We start from the raw sequence: 19322 nt of genomic DNA, 5'->3' as shown, positions 1-19322 counted from the left end.
GCCAAGCGGCCCTTGAGATCTTGAAATAGGGTGTAGCTTTTTGATTAATAGTTATCTCAAAGCTACAAATGGAGGAATGTTGGGTCTAAACTTTTGGTGAACTTTGGGGAGCCAAAACACACCCAGACTGGCCGTCTCTGCATAATCCTTTCTGAACCCTTTATCGAACAAAGCACTGACCTGCAAACTACTCATGACACCCCCTTTATTAAGTAGCCATTAGCCTTTATCTCTATGCATTTACTTGTTAAACTTGCTTTTCCTGTAAAATATTGATTGATTATGCATGACCATTATCTTTTGTTAATCACTTTGTTTACTTCTGTGTATAAATATTGATGCTCACCCCTAATAAAGGGGCCACACTTAATCTAAAGCTTTGAGAGCTAAGGATAGTGTGAGCCCGTTGATCAACGCATTGGTGTCTGGTCTCTGACAGAATTGTGTGCCCCATACCAACTCCGCACGAACTCGGGTGCTGGAGAGGTGAGTGAGGACTTGCTATATTACCTAACATCATCATCACTAAGGATATCTGAAAATACACGGAATAAAAACAAAACAAAAAAAACCCTTTCCACTCCTACCTGGTGGCATGAGTTCAGTGGCATTCTTTGCAAGAAGGGACTGGAGTTCTTGCTATTGTTAAGCTTTAAGAATACACACATTTTGGGGGACTAGGGAGCATTATTTAGAGGAGTTTATTTAAAGCTGACTTTATAGTCCCTCTGTTATGAACTTGTGTATTTAGCACTCTGTAGCCAACAAGTATTAAAGGATTCAAGCCTCTCAAACAGACTGGTCTTTGAAGGTGAATACTGGCAAGACTGAAATGTTCTAGAGTGAATACCTAACAACCAGAGATTACCGCTGCTGGAAATTAGTGGTTCAAAGCAGCCTCTGCTTCTGTGGGAAGGGTTGCCAAACACTCTTGCTCCAGTCATACTGAACAATTAAATATCAAAACTGTCAATGCACCATGAGATCTCACACATAAGATGATTGAAGGCATCATTTGTGTCTTGCTTCAGATTGCATTGTGAAAGAACAGTTGCAAATGAATCCAGCAGAGGCCAGCTAAGTAACGTACATCTTCTAATTCGTTCTAGGAGACAAAGACAAAAGCCTGCTTTCTCCTCAAATTTTTCTTGCTTTACAGCATTAATGCATTAAATGAATGCTGATGCTCATAAAAACTAACAGATCCAGTTTAAAAAAAAAAAAAAAACACTTCACACACAGCTATGTCAAAGCATCTCAAACCAGACCTGAGGACCTTTCTAAGTTCCAAGTTAGATTATATAGTTGTTTTCCTTAACAGTTTTATTTAGTATTAAGTATTGCACACTTCTCTGTGTGGCAGGGAGCTAGCAATATGTGCAGGAGTCTTGGAAAAGTGGGAGATGGGCAGTAGCAAATGTGGGGAAGTCAGAGGGTTAAAAGATTGGATGGATGTGTTTACATGGGCTTCCAGAAGAGTTTCTAACTACTTTCAAAGGAAAAGTTTAAGACTTGAAAATAAATTTTTTTTTTTAAATCGGCTCATGTACTTTTTTTATTTCCTAAGTGGCATAAGGTAGAGGGGACCAAAGACAGAGCTAACTGGAATCGACGCAGAGAGGAAGTGGAACCATAGCTAAGGCAGATGTTGAAAGAGTAGTAGAAGAACTATTAAGGAAGGACAAGGCTGCAAAACTCCAGGGAAGGTGGGATGGCAATGAGGAGAATGTGACTGACAATACAGAAGACAGCAGAAAGGTGAAGAAGGGTGAAGAAATAGTATATAAACATGTACCTACCATAGTACAAAGAAACCCGTACTGGATATTAATAGTAGCTATAGTAGTAATTGTTCAACTTTGAATTCCTAATAATGAAGACATTACTGTACGCAACTATCCACTTACATAAGCTGTAGTGAAAATACAGTCCTATTAGAAACTGCAGTAACTGTGGCTTCCTCCACAGCAGGAGACACCACTGTGCAGCAATCACTGAGGAGAAGCAAGCGCTCGGTATTTCATAGTACACACTGTAAAATATATGCAGAGTATGAAAACATTCAAAATCCAATCTTTTTTATTGAATTTTTTTTAATAGTAATGTTTCAGAAACTATTTTATGAAGTGGCATTCAGTCTTCAGAACAATACTACGTCAGTAGGGTTGTTTTTTTACACTCAGTACTGGATGTACTGAAATGGTTCTCACTTGTAAACTTGTCAAGAACATCTGAGGATCCAAGGCTCTGAGTGAAAAGATTAGAATTTGCTAACAGTGGAAAAAACTCTGACCTTTGCTCACCTTGTTCAGCCCAATTATAGCAATATGACTGTATAAAAAGACTACTACATTTGAGAAATCCTGTGAATGGCAAGCATAAATGGAACTGTAGAGGTTTCTGTATTAGCTACTTGAAACACATCTATTTCGTGGGGAGGCGGGAAGTGGACTGAGGGGAGTAGGGGACAGAAAAGACATTATATAAGCTAGCTGCAGTATCCAAAAAAAAGAGGTTTGAACATTAAAAATATAAAAAAAAAATCTACTATTCCTTTTGGAGGAAAAATGAAGAGTGCTGTATGTAGTACATAACTTATTTGTGAGTAGAGTTTTAGACAGCTGTTTCATAAATATTTAAACACTGCTAAAAAGATAAGTCAGCAACTGGTAATTAGAATCATAGAATATCAGGGTTGGAAGGGACCTCAGGAGGTCATCTAGTCCAACACGCTGCTCAAAGCAGGACCAATCCCCAGACAGATTTTTACCCCAGTTCCCTAAATGGCCTCCTCAAGGATTGAACTCTCAGCCCTGGGTTTGGCAGGCCAATGCTCACACCACTGAGCTATCCCTCCTCCTAATTGAAATGCATAAAAACTTTCAGTTGACCAAAGTGTTTGTTTTTTATAAATTCTGCAAACAAACAAACAAAAAAAATCTAAATATGCATCCCACCCCATCCTATAAGCAGATGAAGGTAATGCTGAAGACGGCTAGGGGAAAATTATCAAGTTCTAGGGAAAAAAACAATTTCTGATTTTAGGTGGAATCATTAAAAAACCTCTCACCATAGACCAAAACTTCAGCACTGGGGAACTAGCTGCAGTTTCATCTTTACAAATGCTGAGGCTTCCCTCAAGTGTGAGATTTGGGAGTGAAGAAATGCATTTTGGAAAAGTGCTAGAATTCATTACATTTGAAAACCAGCACAGTTAAAGTTCTAGGCCTGGGATCCTCCCAATAAAATATTACTAAAGATATCGGGAAAAGCAAGGAAGCAGTTTGAAAATGGGGATAAAGCCCTGATTGGTTGGGAGATTAAAGTCGTATGGAAGGCACAGAAAAGGGGAAAAGAAGAGAAACTCAAAGACTAACTAAACTTCTCAGCTTCTGTTGCTCATCCAAAGTTTGCTAAGATTTTCACTAAAAATGATTGCCTTCACAGAAAGAAACGACAAGCTTATATATTAAAATATCACCCCCATGTACAGGTTTGTATACACAAAGATTCAAAAAAACAAAGATTCAAAAAAACCCTCTCAAAATTCTAAAGTAACATAACATCCCATTAAACGTTTCACCCTATGAGCCAATATGTCACAATAGAACGTTTAACCAATTTCCAGCAGATTAAAATAAATTCACATTTTATGGGCTTCATACTAAGATTATTTCCTGCATGATGTCTCCCAGTTTAGACTCATAGACTTTAAGGCCAGAAGGGACCATCATGATCATCTAGTCTGACCTCCTGCACAATGCAGGCCACAGAAGCTCACCCACCTAGTCCTGTAATAAACTCATGATCTCTGGCTTAGTTAGTGAAGTTCTCAAATCATGATTTAAAGAGTTCAAGTTACAGAGAATCCACCATTTTAGTTTAAACCTGCAAGTGACCTGTGCCCCATGCTGCAGAGGAAGGTAAAAAACCCCAGGGTCTCTGCCAATCTGACCTTGGGGAAAATTTCTTCCAGACCCCAAATATGACGATTTATTAAACCCTGAACATTTCAGCAAGACCCATCAGCCAACACCTATGAAAGAATTCTCTGTAGTAACTCAGAGCCCTCCCCATCTCGTGTCCCATCACCGGCCGTCGGGGATATTTGCTACTAGCAGTCCCAGATCAGCTACATCATACAATCCCCTCCATAAACTTATCTAGCTCAATCATGAACCCAGTTAGGTTTTTGGCGCCCTCTGCTCCCCTTGGAAGGCTGTTCCAGAACTTAACCCCTCTGATGTTTAGAAATCTTCATCTAATTTCAAGCCTAAACTTGTTGATAGACAGTTTATATCCATTTGTTCTTGCATCCACATTGGCACTTAAACTCCTCCTCTCCCTCCCTGGTATTTATAAAGAGCAATTGTATCTCCCCTCAGTCTTCTTTTGGTTAAAACAAGCCAAGCTCTCCAAGTCTGTTAGTGGAGTTACACTAAAAAAGAATCTAACAACATTCTACTAACACGAAAACAAATCTTAGTGCTTACCTTCTGATCTGAATTATCTCGAATCAACAGGCCAAAATAGTCCTTTTCCAGTAAATTGAGCTGTTCGCACACCTTGTCAAATAGCATCTGGCCTTTAGCTCTTTTCTGGAAGAAAAAAAAATCAAATAGCTGGTTAGTTTAATGAAAGCGTTTAATTATTAGAATTCTGAGTCATTCATTATAGTTACACAATTCTAGTTAGGAAGATTTTAAATATATTGTACCTGTATAACCTGAATATTGAATAAAATTGTGTGTCCTAACAGTTTAACATTATAGGTTTGGGCTTGAATAGAGACTGGCTGACTCACTAAAAAGCAATTTTCCCTCTCTTAGTATTGACATCTCCCTCATCAATTGTTGGGAGTGGACAACATCCACCCTGACTAAATTGGCCTCCAACATTGGTTCTCCACTTGCAAGATAACTCCCTTCTCTTCACGTGCCAATATATATTTATGCCTGTATCTGTAATTTTCACTCTATGTATCTGAAGAAGTGGATTTTTTAAGCCACGAAAGTTTATGCCCAAATAAATTTGTTAGTCTTTAAGGTGCCACTGGACTCCTCGTTGCTCTTATTAATAAAATTAAAACTGTCAGGATATGCATACCATCTTGTTGCATAATATCACAAGAGCTGATGCTAATATTTAGCTCTAACTACTTACAGATGTCTTTTGTGTTAGCACTGTGAAAAACGTGAGATAACGTTTATTACATGAAAATAATGTTTGTGCCTTGGGGGGGGGGTGGTAATGGGGTTTATGAAAGCTGCTAGACTGATAGTCTGGGTGAAAGACCTTTACTAGTCCAGATAAACAGCAGAAGCCCAACCTGCTCTACACTGCTTCAACAAATCTCAAACTTTAGGGGATGAGAATAGTTCACTCTCAATGCATATTCAAGTCCTTAGCCTCTTTGATGGCTGTCAATTCCTGTAAATCAAAGTAGTTGGGGATCCCAATGAGGATACCAAACTCATTGCTAATCTTTTTCATGAGTGAAAAACTCCATATCCAGCTACTAGTCCCCTGAGTTATCCAGCTCTATACATAAAGAACACCTGTCAAAGTCCTAGGTTAAAGTACACTAAGAGTAGTACACTAGGAGGGATCTGATTGCTAAGAAGGTGGTATCTAGGCCAACTAGAATGGAGGAGGGCATGCCACATAAAAACACTATAAAAATTGATATCAGATATAGATATAAGAGTGGTGGGAGAAAAACGGGACACTGAAATCAACACAACAGGCAGAGAGCAATGTAATATGAAGATCGGAGACGTGAGCACAATTGTGTAGGGCCTCTAAGGTTAAAGTACACTAAGAAGCTTCCTGTCCCAAATCTTTTAAATTTATTTAAAACAATTTTACTACTGATACTTTTTAACATCCAAAGTATAGATTATAGATGAGATTAAAGATTAAACTAAACACATTTTAATGTACATAAATAATAAAAATAAATTTTAAGTACATATGCTTCATGCTGTAAAAGGTATACAATGAAGACATTCTTTGCCCCCAAAAGCTTACAATCAAATATATTAAGAAAAAAAAGACTGGATTGACTGGGAAATCCAAAGATTGAAGCATTGTCTCTTCTGCTTATTATTGTTGGCTTACTGTCTTGTGAGTACCTGGGATGAAGCAAGTGTAGGGCCTCAAATACAAGAAATAGAAGTTTGAACTGGATGCTGTTGCCATTATCAGAAGTTTGTCAGATAGCAATTTTAGGCAGAATTTCTAGAACAAAATGCAGCAATCTAATCTTGTACCTCACCTTACAAGGAAGCCCTGAAATAGGCTTTAACAGATAGTAAACAATGCAGGAAGAACTCTACAGAAGCAGTTCAGGCCCATGCAGGGGAATTCCTGAGTTAGAGCCAATAAATGAATTACTGTGGAGCTTGAAAGGTGCAGAAGTACTATTAGTTTGAATATTTGTTTGGACTTTCATTTGGACTTGTTCATGTTACTCACAAAGGGGTTTAGATTTTCACATGACTGTCACAGGAGGTGTCATCTGACACCCAGAGGGGAGTCAGGAGAAGATGAAGGCTGAGAAAGGCCAGGGCTGAGGGAGAGCCCAGTAGAGAATGCCAGAGACTAAGGGTATGTCTTCACTACCAACCGGATCAGCGGGCAGCAATGGATCCCCAAGCGCTCTCCTGTCAACTCCTGTACTCCAGCTCTGCGAGAGGCACAGGCAGAGTCAACAGGGGAGCGGCAGCAGTCGACTCACCATAGTGAAGACACCACAGTAAAAAGATCTAAGTACACTGACCTCAGTTACATTATTCACGTAGCTGAAGTTGCGTAACTTAGATTGAACCCCCTCCCCACCCTCCGCAGTATAGACCAGGCCAAAGACTGTGCAACACTGCATCTACAGATGAGGGGGCACCCAACAAGGTGAGGATATGGTTTATAGGGTCCAGCTTGGTTTTGGCCTTCAGGCACTACCAGAATATAAATGCTTAATAATAATTATTTTCTCCCACCAATTTGGTATCTTGTACATATAGACTAAACTGTACAGGCACAGACTCTCAATGTACGTATGTAAACCACCTACCACAGTGAGACCCCAATCTCAGGTTAGGAACATTCAGTGAGAGCAACAGGCAGTGTTTATTTTGCTAGTACAGAAAGTACTACATTCAAAATTCAATTACACATATGATCAGTTATGAATCAATGTTTACCATAAAATAAATCATTTGAATGTATTTGCTCAGATACAAGTACTGATTTTGCCCAAACCATTCCAACTGGAATGTGTTTTATATATGTATGACTAACGTAAAGGAACATATTATATCTAAACTTAATTTTACTTATGTTAGATTTGCCACCACTGAATACTTTGCAGTACGATTTTAATTGACACCATGAAAAAAGTATAATACTTATTATCTGACTCATTAAATTTTAACTATTTCTAAGATTTACCTATTTAGTGAGAACTGCGTAAACTTCTGCAAAGTAGCTTAAAAACAAAACAGAACAACCCCTTCCCCAACAGATATTTTTCGATGGAAAATGTGTGTTAAATGCCTACTTGGCAGAACAGGGAGTGTAATCCAAGTATATGTTACACATTACATAAAACAGGTCGATAGTAAAATGCAAATAGAGTGATGTTATCTGTGCTGTGATATGGAACCAGGAAATACATGCAAAAATCGAGTATTTAGCCTTTATGTATCTTAGTCACATACACAATGTAAGGCAGTTATGTTCAGTTAACCTTAAGATCAAAGATGTGAGACACTGGAAACTAATATCATCTACATTGCCTCAGCTTACCTCTCTCTGTTAAAATGGAGGACTGGCTAATTGCTAAGTAAATGAATGTAACTAGTTTACCTGTGTATGCATAGGAAATAGAAGACTAACTTCAAAGGAAGAGTCCACAAATTAACTGCATTGCCTATTCTTCCTCAGAGGAAAGCCCTGCTGTAACAATTTCTGGGAGGAGGCTTGTCAGACTGCTAGAGAGCTATAAATACTGGACCTTGGGCATGATCCTTTCATCTCTAGTCTTCTGAACTTTAAACAGGGAAAGTTAAAAACACGGGACTGAGATATTTCAAGTAGTTGTTTAGAATACCCTGGAAAATGCAAGGAAAGACTTTACATCTAATCTGCCTTTGACTTCTAACGCATTGGAATAACTCCAAAGTGATTTTTGCAAGCCAGCAGATAACACATGGCTGCTATGATCCTGATCTATGAAAACTGAAAGTGACTTGTATGTATATGATTCCTTAACCATTCAAGTGACTCTCTTCTTGTGTTTTATTAATAAATCTTTAGTAAATTTACTGAGGATTGGCTGACAGTGTGATATTTGGGTAAAACTGCAAATTTTAGATAGATAGAGAGATAGACAGAGAGATAGACCTGAGGACAAGTGTGTGATCCTTTGGGACTGGTAAAATTTTAAGTATGATGAATAGGGTCTTCAGTAACCTATCACTATATTAGACCAGTTTGCTTAGATGAGAGCCAAGGGCTGGAATGCCTAAAGGCCCTGGGTTTGGCTTCTTGTTAACCAGTGTGGTTCTACAGAAGCTCTTTTGATAGGTTCGGTGACTATCAGATTAAACCACCAGTTTTGGGGGACTGCCTGCCCTATTTCTTGCAGTCTGCCTAGAGTGCGGGATTCTTGGTGAGGCCCATGGAGGCACCTAGTCACACATGTATAACTAAGGCCAGGCAACCATCCACCAACATGGACGACAATCACCTAGCTAACTGGAAATGGTAAAAAGGGTTACTTGGAGATGCCACTGTCAGTAAGGAATCTAGGAGTACTCCTAAGTTAGGGACTAACTGACTGATTATATACCTTCAATCAAAAGAGGCTGCATCATAGCTGCAAATTCTTCAAATATTTCCTCTGGCCACCAGCATAACCTGTGTCTTGCTCGGGTTCATCTTCAATCATCTATTCTTCATCCATGAGCTGATCTCATCCAAGCATTCAGCCATCTTGGTGGCAGTGGTATTGTTTTGTATAGTGAAGAATAAGTAGAGCTGTGGGCGATCTGCATATTGTTGGCACTTGAGTATGCATCATCCTTCCAGTTCACCTAAATGGCTGCATGTAGATGCCGAAAAGGACTGGAGAGAGAAAATCGATTCTTGTGTGACTCTACAAGTGAAGAGTATCGGCTGAGGTACTGTTTCCCATTACTACTCTTCAGGTACATCCTCTGTTGGATGCAATGCTATGGAAATATGGACTATTCAAAGACTACAATACTGAGCTATGACTGATGCCATAGGATCATGGAATATTCTAAGATAATAGTTTTAGTTTTATAAGTATTATACATACCCTTATGGACTGGTTATGATTTATTCCTGGCTAATTGGGTAAAGTAAAAATGTTTCCTGAAGGAACTAAACTCAGGAAGGGTAATTAATGCAAATTGCCCCAATACAGAAACAATGCAAGTAACAAGCCCTCTTGAATGTTTTGCTTCACGTTGGGACTAGCAGATAAGTATGATTTAGTTTGAAAGCCTTTGTAAAGAAAGGACTTGAAACTGTATAAAACAACAGCCCTGACATGGGAAGAGTTCCACAGATACCAGCTGAAAATTGACAGGCATGAGACTGTGTCCAATAGCATCAAGTCCTGATGAGAGGACTTCAAATACTTCAGATCTTCCAAGGTCTCCTTAAGGAAGATGGATGACTACTGGAAAGCTAGGCATGCATATAAGCTATTTATTATTTTCAGATAGGATTATCATTTGAGAGAAAATGTGTCATTCACCCTAAGGAAAGAAGAACTGCAGGTGCTGAACTGAAGTCAGATCTGCTGACATGATCACAGTGAATTGCAGCCTATGACCCTGACCTGGAGGAAGTGGACTCCAGAATTCCACTTAGAAAAAGATGATAACTGGAGGTCTGAGACCTAAGTAGGGTGCCCTTCAGGCAGCCCCAAGAAGGTAAGAGGTGCATTTAACTCAGGAACTGCGATACATCCTGCCACAAAGGACTTAAAACAATTTCAGTATTTTTCTGGATCCCTGCCAGATCTGTTATGCAGGACAGTGGTGTCTAATAGTCAATAGTGTCAATGCTGACTACAGGTCCAGGAAAATAGATGTCAGCCTCTGTCTATTGACAGCAGGACATCATCCTTCAGTGTCATTAAAGTGGTTTCCCTTCCTAGGTGACAAAACAAATCTCTGAACAATTTAGCCTGTATAGAAATAACTTCTTCAGTGATTAACTGAAAATAAGAATTTTAAATAATTTTATTAATTTCAAGATTTCTGTCAGATACTGTGTGCACAGTAATCTGAGGTGCGTCATTTGAACGGACAGGCACTCCTACAATAGTTTCTTTCCACAGAATCAAAATACTACCGTCTGTGCAAATGACTACAGCTTTATCAGTTTTTCCCTATACCAGTGACTGTCAGTACAAACAAGGCACTTCCATATGCTTTTACAGTTGATAATTAAAAGCAGACCTATTTTCCACTTGCTGGGTACCAGATTTTTGGCACAGTATTTGTTGCACTGGAGACAGCAGCAGACAAGACAAAACAAAGAGGTTCAGACCAGTTTGCTTACAATATATAAACGGGTGGGGAGATTAGGCATTCAGCTTTTGGAAACATTATTTCAAAAGCTAAATACAATCTGTTGCTGGCACAACCATACGTGAGTGGCATGCAGCCTTACATTTTTTTTAACGGAATCCTACATGCCTGTTCTGCTATTTGTGGCATTTATCAATGGGGCCAAAACATGGCATTTTTGGAGGCCTGGCAGTTTAAAGGAATTTTTGCATTTGCTTATCCTGCAGATTTCAGTAGATACCATACACCACTGCGATTCCACAGAAACGCCATCAGCTGTATATGTGTAGGCTCTTGTGACACTGAAGTTATTGTGTCTAGCAGACAGTGATAGAAAGCTCACAATATACTGTTCTCCTTGAGTTATGTATTTCACTATAGTTTTTGTATTATTACACTATACAAATACAAATGCCAATGAAAGAAAGGTATGCAGAGAACAAACAAAAATAGCGAAGGCATTGTTTTTGCTCCCCTCCCCAAGAAATCAAAGCATATTAATTCAGGACTGCATTGTTCGGTTGACATCAGGGACTTTAAACTTGGCTAGAGTAAAAACTTTCAAAAGTACCCTACAAGTTTAAGATCAATTTTCAAATGACTTAGGTCTAACTGAAATCAAATGAGATATAGCTGCTGTTGAAATTTTTACCCTAGATCCTTAAAGACTGAGGGAACTATTTCCTCATCAATTTGGAGCAACAACTTATTTTCCTAGTTTGTCCTCAAATTTACTTGGAAAAAACTCAAGTATACTTTCTTTCAAATTGCATCGTCTCCAACATATACAACTGATTCTGACAAGCATATTTAGAGGAGGGAGAAGAAGGATCTCTTGTGAAATCTGTCAACTGTTTATAGTAGAGGGTTTTTTGAAGTGTCTTATCCTGCTTTATAAAGAACACAGAGGAAACAATGATCATCTCTGAGCTTAACTGAAAAAACTGTACTATATGTAAGTTACATATCAAAAGCACCCCTCTGGGTTACTTCAGAAACAGTACATGCCATGGATAACTAAATCATGTGCAACACTTGCTAGTAGTATAACTTTTCACATCAGTGTCAAAAACTTTATATTGAAAATAGTACAATAGGCTCTTCAATTAAATAGGAGGCCCCACTTCGCTAGGTACCTTACCAACACAGTAGCAGACAGTCCTTGACTTGAAGAATTAACAATCTAAATAGATAAGACAGATGCAGGATAGGAGAAGGGGTTTTTATATATGTAGATATACCTATCTCATAGAACTGGAAGGGACCTTGAAAGGTCATCAAGTCCAGTCCCCTGCCTTCACTAGCAGGACCACATACTGTCCCTGTGTTTGTGTGTGGGCGGGCCCCAGATCTCTAGATGGCCCCTCAAGGACTGAACTCACAACCCTGAGTTTAGCAGGCCAATGCTCAAACCACTGAGCTATCCCTTCCCCCTGTTTAACACACAAGCGGAGTGACCACTGATGGTAACAACTGCTATGTTAGTTTCATGGGGGTTTTTTGGAGGGGAGGGGATACTGAAGAGGGGATAAGCTAAACGGAAAGAAAAGGGAATGGGAGTGGGTGAAGCGGACAGGCCAGGAGAGAAAGGGCTCAGAGGGCAGGTGTGGCATGAAGATGAGATGAACAGACTGTGATGGAAGGCGAGGGAGAGGTTTGAAGAAAACAGCCAATCAGCATAGGGCAAAGAAAGTCCAAGTAAAAATTGTAGATAGTTTGCTGAATGTCCCGGTTTTGGCTGCTTTTACTACTGCCTCCTCTGCAGTTTTCCCCAAAAGCACATTGCGGAGTAGGGGAAAAGAGAGGCACCGCCTAGATGCTAATGCTCCCAGAGTGGAGGAGTGTTGCTACCTTTGCCACTTATAACCTAGTGTGAAAAGATTGCAATTAACGGGTCCAATCCTGTAAACTTTTACTCACATGAGTAGTCTCTTCTTATGCAAGTAGACACACTAGCTGTAAAAGAATTCCTCATGAGTATTTAAAAATACTGGACTCAATCCAGCGAAGTGTACCAAATTTAACACTGTTACAATTTTAGAAAATATGTGGTACCTGACTAGTAGAGCTGTGAAAAAAATTTTTCGTTTTGCTGTCAGTTCAAAAAAAAATCGTAAAAAAATTGTTTGGTCTGGGTAGAACTAAAACCAACATTTTTGAAATTCTGGGGGAAAATAAAAAGCATCAGAAAATTTTTGTTTAACAAAAGGAAAGGAAATGAAGATCTAATTTCATAAAATAGAGGAGGAAGCTCCCCTCTGATGTTTAGGTTACTGCATACTCAGCAGGGATATGGGATGTCCAGGTTCAAATCCCAATGCTGGAGTACATCTCAAGTGAGCACAATACCCACCAGGCTATAGCATATTCTATGACAGATCTCTTTAAATCTCTCCAGTTGAAACTGTCCACTTTTGTATAAAATATTTGAATAGCCATTGGGCCAAAGACAGGGAGTGAGAGAATGATTCTATACAATTTGTGAAATGTTTCAGTCAACCCAAAGCTGCAATTTTTGAAATTTCACCCAGATCTACCGAACAGAGCAGTTACTTGTATTCATATACCAGGCTCCAGATTTTACAACTCAACAAATTAGATATTCAAGGAAAAACAAATAGTCGATAGTGAGACTACTCAAAGGTTTCCGTTTTCCCAAAACTACTTAAGGTTAGTTTGTTTTATTCCCATTTTCCAGATCAGTGCAGTCTTTTACCACCAGATGAGGCTCCAACTTTAAAGATAATGGCACCAACGTTATCCATGGCTTAAAACGCAACACATTCACAACATAGTCTTATTGTGGCATATTATTTTGGAAAATTATGATGTGTATTAAAAATGGTTACCCACCTTCTTATAACTGTTGTTTGAGATGTGTTGCATACACTCATTACACTGTAGGTGTGTGAGTGTCCCATGCTGAAGTGTTTTCCCTAGCAATACCCACAGGAGCAACCCCACCAACCATCAAGATCCTCCTGCTCCAAAGTGAGGTTATAAGGGTGAAGCACCTTCATTTCCTTCATATCAGAAGCCACGGTAGACACTGATGTATTGGGAAAGGAAAGTGGATAGTGTAATGGACGTATGCCACACATCTTGAAGAAAAACAATTACAAGAAATTGAGTAACTTTTTTCTTCTTTGAATGCTTGCATATACCTGTTAACCTGTAGGTGACTCCAAACCACATCAGGAGAGGGACTATAGGACTGCTTTTCCTACATTTCCATATTTCCTTGATGAGGTAGAGAGCATACGTTTGGTGATATATGAATGGAAGACAACATCAAGGCCTTGCAGATGTCCATAATTGGAACATGTGCCACAAATGCTGCTGAGAACGTGCCAAGAGTTTGTCAGGAGGTGTTATTGTGTTACTCTTCTGACGTCATGACACATTGTGATGCAGCTGGTGAACCATTTCAAGAGTCTCTGCATTGGGATTGATTGATCTCATACATTCTGCATAAGAAAGAAAAAGCTGGGAAGAAACTTGAAAGGGCTTTTTTCTATGCAGTGTGACTAAAAAAACATTGTGTGGAACCATCATTCATCCTTGTGAGTATGTAGCTTTGGGAAGAAAACCAGAAGGTATGTAGACTGATTCAGATAGAAATCGGTACCACTTTTGAAAGAAACTTAGGATGTGATCTAAGCTGACCTTTGGCCTTGTAGAAATCTGTGTATGGCAGATCAATGACTAATGCATTCAGTTTCTCCCATTCCCTTAGCACAGGTGATGGCCACTAAAAGCTACCTTCATTGCCAGGTGCAAGAGCGAACCCAATACTAAAAGCTCAACAGGAGGGCCCATCACAGTGGACAACACTAAATTCAGATCCCAAGCAGCTGAGTCCCCGATAGGCAGAATCTACCTATCAAGACCTTTCAGGTATCTTGTTACTATGTATAGATCTCTAAATAGACTCACAGATAAAGACGACAGCTGAAGCTTCGGACGCTGGAAGTTCAGGCTTGGACCATGTGGTAGTGAGAAGGAACTCGAGAGGCAGGTAGTCTGCCCTCCTCTGTCTCCTCGGTCAGAGATACCAAGTTAGTCAGGTTGTAAGTGTGGACAAGCAGACACTGCTTTCAAACTTCTCTGGCTCCAGGCACATGCATACCCACAATGGAATACACATAAGGACCAGCATTCAAAGAAGGAGGATCATTCTGCTATGATCTTGCTTGAGCTCGAGGATGACCCTGGAAAATTGGGATACTGGTGGGTATACATACAGCAGACCCCTGCCTCACAGAGACAGGAAAGTATCTGCTGTTGATCTGGGGAACAGAACTGGGGACACGAGTCACATATAGATCCTCCAACAGAAAACCCCCTATGCACAACACCCAAGCTAGAATAATTTATACTGAGACCATTTGTGATCTAATCAGTTAACTCATGCGATTAACTCAAAAAATTAATTGTGATTAACTGAAGTTTTAATCTCACTGTTAAACAATACCAATGTGAGATTTCTAAAGATAGCTACAGCACTTGACCTAAGATTTAAGAATCTGAAGTACCTTCCAAAATCTGAAAGGGACGAGGTGTGGAGCATGCATTCAGAAGTCTTGAAAGAGCAACACTCCGATGCGGAAACTATAGAACCTGAACCACAAAAAGGAAAATCAACCTGTTGCTGGTGGCAACTAACTCAGATGATGAAAATGAACATGCACTGGGCCACACTGCTTTGGATTGTTATCAAGCAGAACCTGCCATTAGGATAGACATGTCCTCGGGAATGGTGGTTGAAGCATGAAGGGACACATGAATATTTAGGGCATCTAGCATGTAAATATCTTGTGTCAGTACCAGGTTAATGCCTGTTCTCGCTTTCAGCTGACATTGTGAACAAGAAGCAGGTAGCATTATCTCCTGCAAATGTAAACAAACTTATTTGAGTGATTGGCTGAACTAAAAAGTAGGAATGTGTGAACTTGTAGGTTCTAAAGTTTTACATTGTTTTGTTTTTTTAATAGTTATTTTTTTGTACATAATTCCACATTTCTACGTTCAATTTCTTTACCATGACAGTTGCACCACAGTACTTGTGTTAGGTTAATTGAAAAACACTATTTCTTATGCTTTTTTACAGTGCAAATATTTGTAATAAAAATACATAGTGAACACTCTGAAGTTTTGTATTGTGTTGTAATTGAAATCAATATTTTTGAAAATGTAGAAAACATCCAAAATAATTAAATACATGGCATTCTATTATTGTTTAACAGTGCGATTAATCGCCATTACTTTTTTTAATTCGCTTGACAGCCCTAGTCTAAATTCAAGAATCTGCTAGGCTATTCTCAACCCTTGGAAAGTGAGACACCCTGAAGGGGACAACTTTGAATGCAGAAATTCTACAACTTGACTGCCTCCTGACAGATTGTCTGAACTGGCACCCACTTGCCTGCTCACAAACACTGGTGTACTATGTCAGTGAGTATCTGAACAATCTTGTCCTGAATGTGAAGCAGGAACTGCTGACATGCACAGAATACGGTGCACAACTCAGGTACATTTCTATGTAACCTGGCCTCATGGGCAGTTCATAAACTGAGTCTGTAAGATCACCCAGATGCACTCTCCATCTCCTAGCTAAAGCATCCATTACCAAAGTCACAGAAGGGAGATGAGGAGAGATGGGAACTCCCAGGTACACACTGTCTCGTCTCATTCACCAAGTCAGAGACGACAACACCCTGTCCAGGATGCTTATCAACTTGTCTAGATGGTGACTCAGAGGTCAAAAGATTGACTTGAACCATGCCTTCAGCTCGCTGAGGGGTCACATATGTACATGCAGCCACATGACTTAAGAGTCTGAGGGAATTTCTCACAGTGGTTGGAGGCTGGATATTGAGGGACACCGAAGTCCTGTATAATCTGAAATCTAGAAAAAGGTAGAAATAGTCTGGCAGAGGTTGAACCCAGGACTGCCCGGATGAATTCTATCCTTTTTAGAGGTGACAATGTCCATTTTTTTTTTTAATTTCAGGCCCAGGACATTGAACGGACACATAGTTTGATGGACAGCAAGCTGTACTTGGTGTCTGGTGAGACCCTGAATCAGTCAGTGGTCCAGGTAAGGATACACATGGATGTCTCTCGTGTGACTATAGATTGCCACGTACTTAAAGACCCTTAGTGCTGATGAAAGGCCAAAGGGCAGGACAGTGAATTGATAACCACTATCTCCTATGAAGAACCTAAGAAACTTCCTACGGCCAGGATGGATCACCACATGAAAGTAGGTATCCTTTAAATTGATGGCAGCGTACCAGTCTTCAGGATCTATGCAAGGGATAATCGTAGGGGACAGGCAGTTAATGCATGGTATGCCCCAGTTCCACCATGCTTAGCTCCCACTTGTCTAAGATGATGTAGGAAATCAGATAACTTGTCCCAGAAAGGCATAGAAGGGCCAGTGAGATCTAGGTTGACTACCATGCTGTCCTTGAAACAAGAATTAAATTGGCTGTTTTGAGGCCTGGGGATACCAAGATTAAGAGATCGAGGAAGTAGAAGGCATCGGTCACCTCTTCTACAACCTTTACCTTCTTTTACGTTGGTCAGTCTGATGGAAGGGATCATTACCAGCCTAGACAGCAATATTATATTTTGTCCTCTTCATCTCTGGACTAAGACTGAGATCCAGGATGGTAGGGTACCAAGAGGAGTCCTCACTGACAAAGAGCTAAGATCTGCATGTGATGCAGAAGTGAGAAAAGCACTTCTTTGTACTGGTTTTGAAACCATGACAAATGGAGCAACTATCTCTAACACAAGCATTTGACACAGCGCGAATGGGCATAGGTTCTCTGCAGCTGGAACTAAGTTTGACAGATAAGGGTCCCCCAGTGCCATGCAGGGCCCAAAGGCCCAGCTGAACAGAAAAAATCCAAATAGTAAAATTTAAAATAAAATAAAAACTAAAACAAAACATGGATTTTAAGCATCAAGTCATGAATAAAAGTATCACTAGGTATATCCAAGTAGATAAGTTTTTGTTCACAGGGAACACAAATGCTAAGACCACCGATGGAGGGGTGGTTTCAGCTTTTATACTCTTGCTCTGGAGCACTAGGAGTTTGGCAGTGGGCTGGGCCACCCATACAGATACCGCTAGGGAAACCTCTCTGACATCAGTAAACAAAATGCTATGTCTATTACATGGTAAGTGTGTATGCAAGCACTCAGAAAACATTTTTATGAAAATACTCTTATTTTGAATAAGCATGTCTATTCTTGTAATATCTTCAACTAAGTAGCTGTAATGCAGGCTTAAGTACTAGGCTCTAGCTCATACATTGAGTTATTATAAATAAAGACCTGTAAAGATAAAGCATATTCTTAACTATACTTTACAGTGTTCCTCTTCTGCTGTTTCCCTAGGTTGAAGGGTGTTATTTTTCAAACTAATTTTAAACTTTGTCAAATTCAGTTCAGAGATATTTTTTGTAGATTCAGCATTTTTTCAAAAGTTAGACCTTCACAAGGCAGAGAAAAAAAAGCATATTTTTACTGTATCTTGGCAAACTGCAAGTAACTATTAAACACTTACATCAAGTCCAATACATTTCAGTTATTCATACATGCATAAAATATGGTCATTCAGGCATCCTTTAAATGCCTTGTCATAAAAAATTAATTAGAAGAGTGCCTCAGTATATGAAAAAAGTCCAATCTTCATTTACTTCAAATTCACAGCTATTATATAGCCAACAACTTATATCATATTGAAGTTATCCTATCCTCTATTAGAGTGTAGACAAATTACACTTAAAACAAATAAAACCTCGCAAAATGATTTACATCTGCAATAAGGCATTGCCTTCTCCTGCCCTAGAGACTGCAGTACTACAAGAAGCAAGGTTTCTATTCTCAGAGCAAGAATGACATTTGCATCTTCCTAAAAAAGAACATGCATTTCCACTTGAGCTCACACAATTCAATTATTAGGCAGGGTGTTAGTCAAAATAAAATTGTTCCTTTGAAGCACTAGGAAACTGTTTCAATTCTAGTCCATAGACATTACCTCACGCATTTTAAGATTCCTCTCCCCTTCATTCATATCCCCAAAATTACTAAAATCCAATGGCTCTACATTCACATCTCCCAAGTATTACAAATACTTGACCACACAAAAAAATTGTTTCATTCCCTTAACTTTTTTTTTTTTTATTTCATTACACATGTAAGCACATGGGCTCAATTATCTCTGTTTAAAACACTTAGAAATTGCTACTAAAATCTTTCACCACTATCATTTTGAAGAATTTCTCTTTTTTTTGTTAATTTTACATTGTCTTATTCCTATAAATGAACTTAAATTGCTTTCAATGAAACTCTGTGACCATCTTAAAGTGTACAATATCTGAAATTTGTTTCAACTCCTATTTCTCCAGAAGTTGAACTATTAGGAGACAGCTCTTCCCCCCGCCCCTTCCTCACATTAGTGTGACAAGTAAAGAACATATGGATATCGTCATTAACAGCGATAGTAGTTTTAAGGTTAAAACATTACTCTATAGTGCTAACATTTTCTCTGCATACACCCCATCTCCTGTTCTAATAGTCTTTGAACTTTAGTGTCCTTTTTTGGTAAAATAGATCATACTTGAATATTTAAGTCATTTACCCATGCCCTAATCATCTCTAGCCTCAAATACTGCAACCACTTTCTGAATCTTCTTGATA

The 19322-nt window shown here is 39.2% G+C and overlaps 1 protein-coding gene across 13 annotated transcripts in view; it reads right to left on the bottom strand.

Annotated features, from left to right (window-relative positions):
• The window catches only part of EPB41L2 (erythrocyte membrane protein band 4.1 like 2), a 279503-nt gene that overhangs the window by 107556 nt on the left and 152625 nt on the right, over positions 1 to 19322 (bottom strand). For all 13 annotated transcript variants that reach the window (XM_050949494.1, XM_050949498.1, XM_050949495.1 and 10 more), the window contains exon 5: positions 4494 to 4598. In XM_050949494.1, coding sequence (XP_050805451.1) covers positions 4494 to 4598 — 105 coding nt within the window. The remainder of the gene's footprint in view (positions 1 to 4493; positions 4599 to 19322) is intronic.

This window comes from Gopherus flavomarginatus, chromosome 4, assembly GCF_025201925.1.
Source record: "Gopherus flavomarginatus isolate rGopFla2 chromosome 4, rGopFla2.mat.asm, whole genome shotgun sequence".
Lineage (NCBI taxonomy): Eukaryota > Metazoa > Chordata > Testudines > Testudinidae > Gopherus > Gopherus flavomarginatus.
This window is presented reverse-complemented; position numbering and strand designations above follow the sequence as displayed.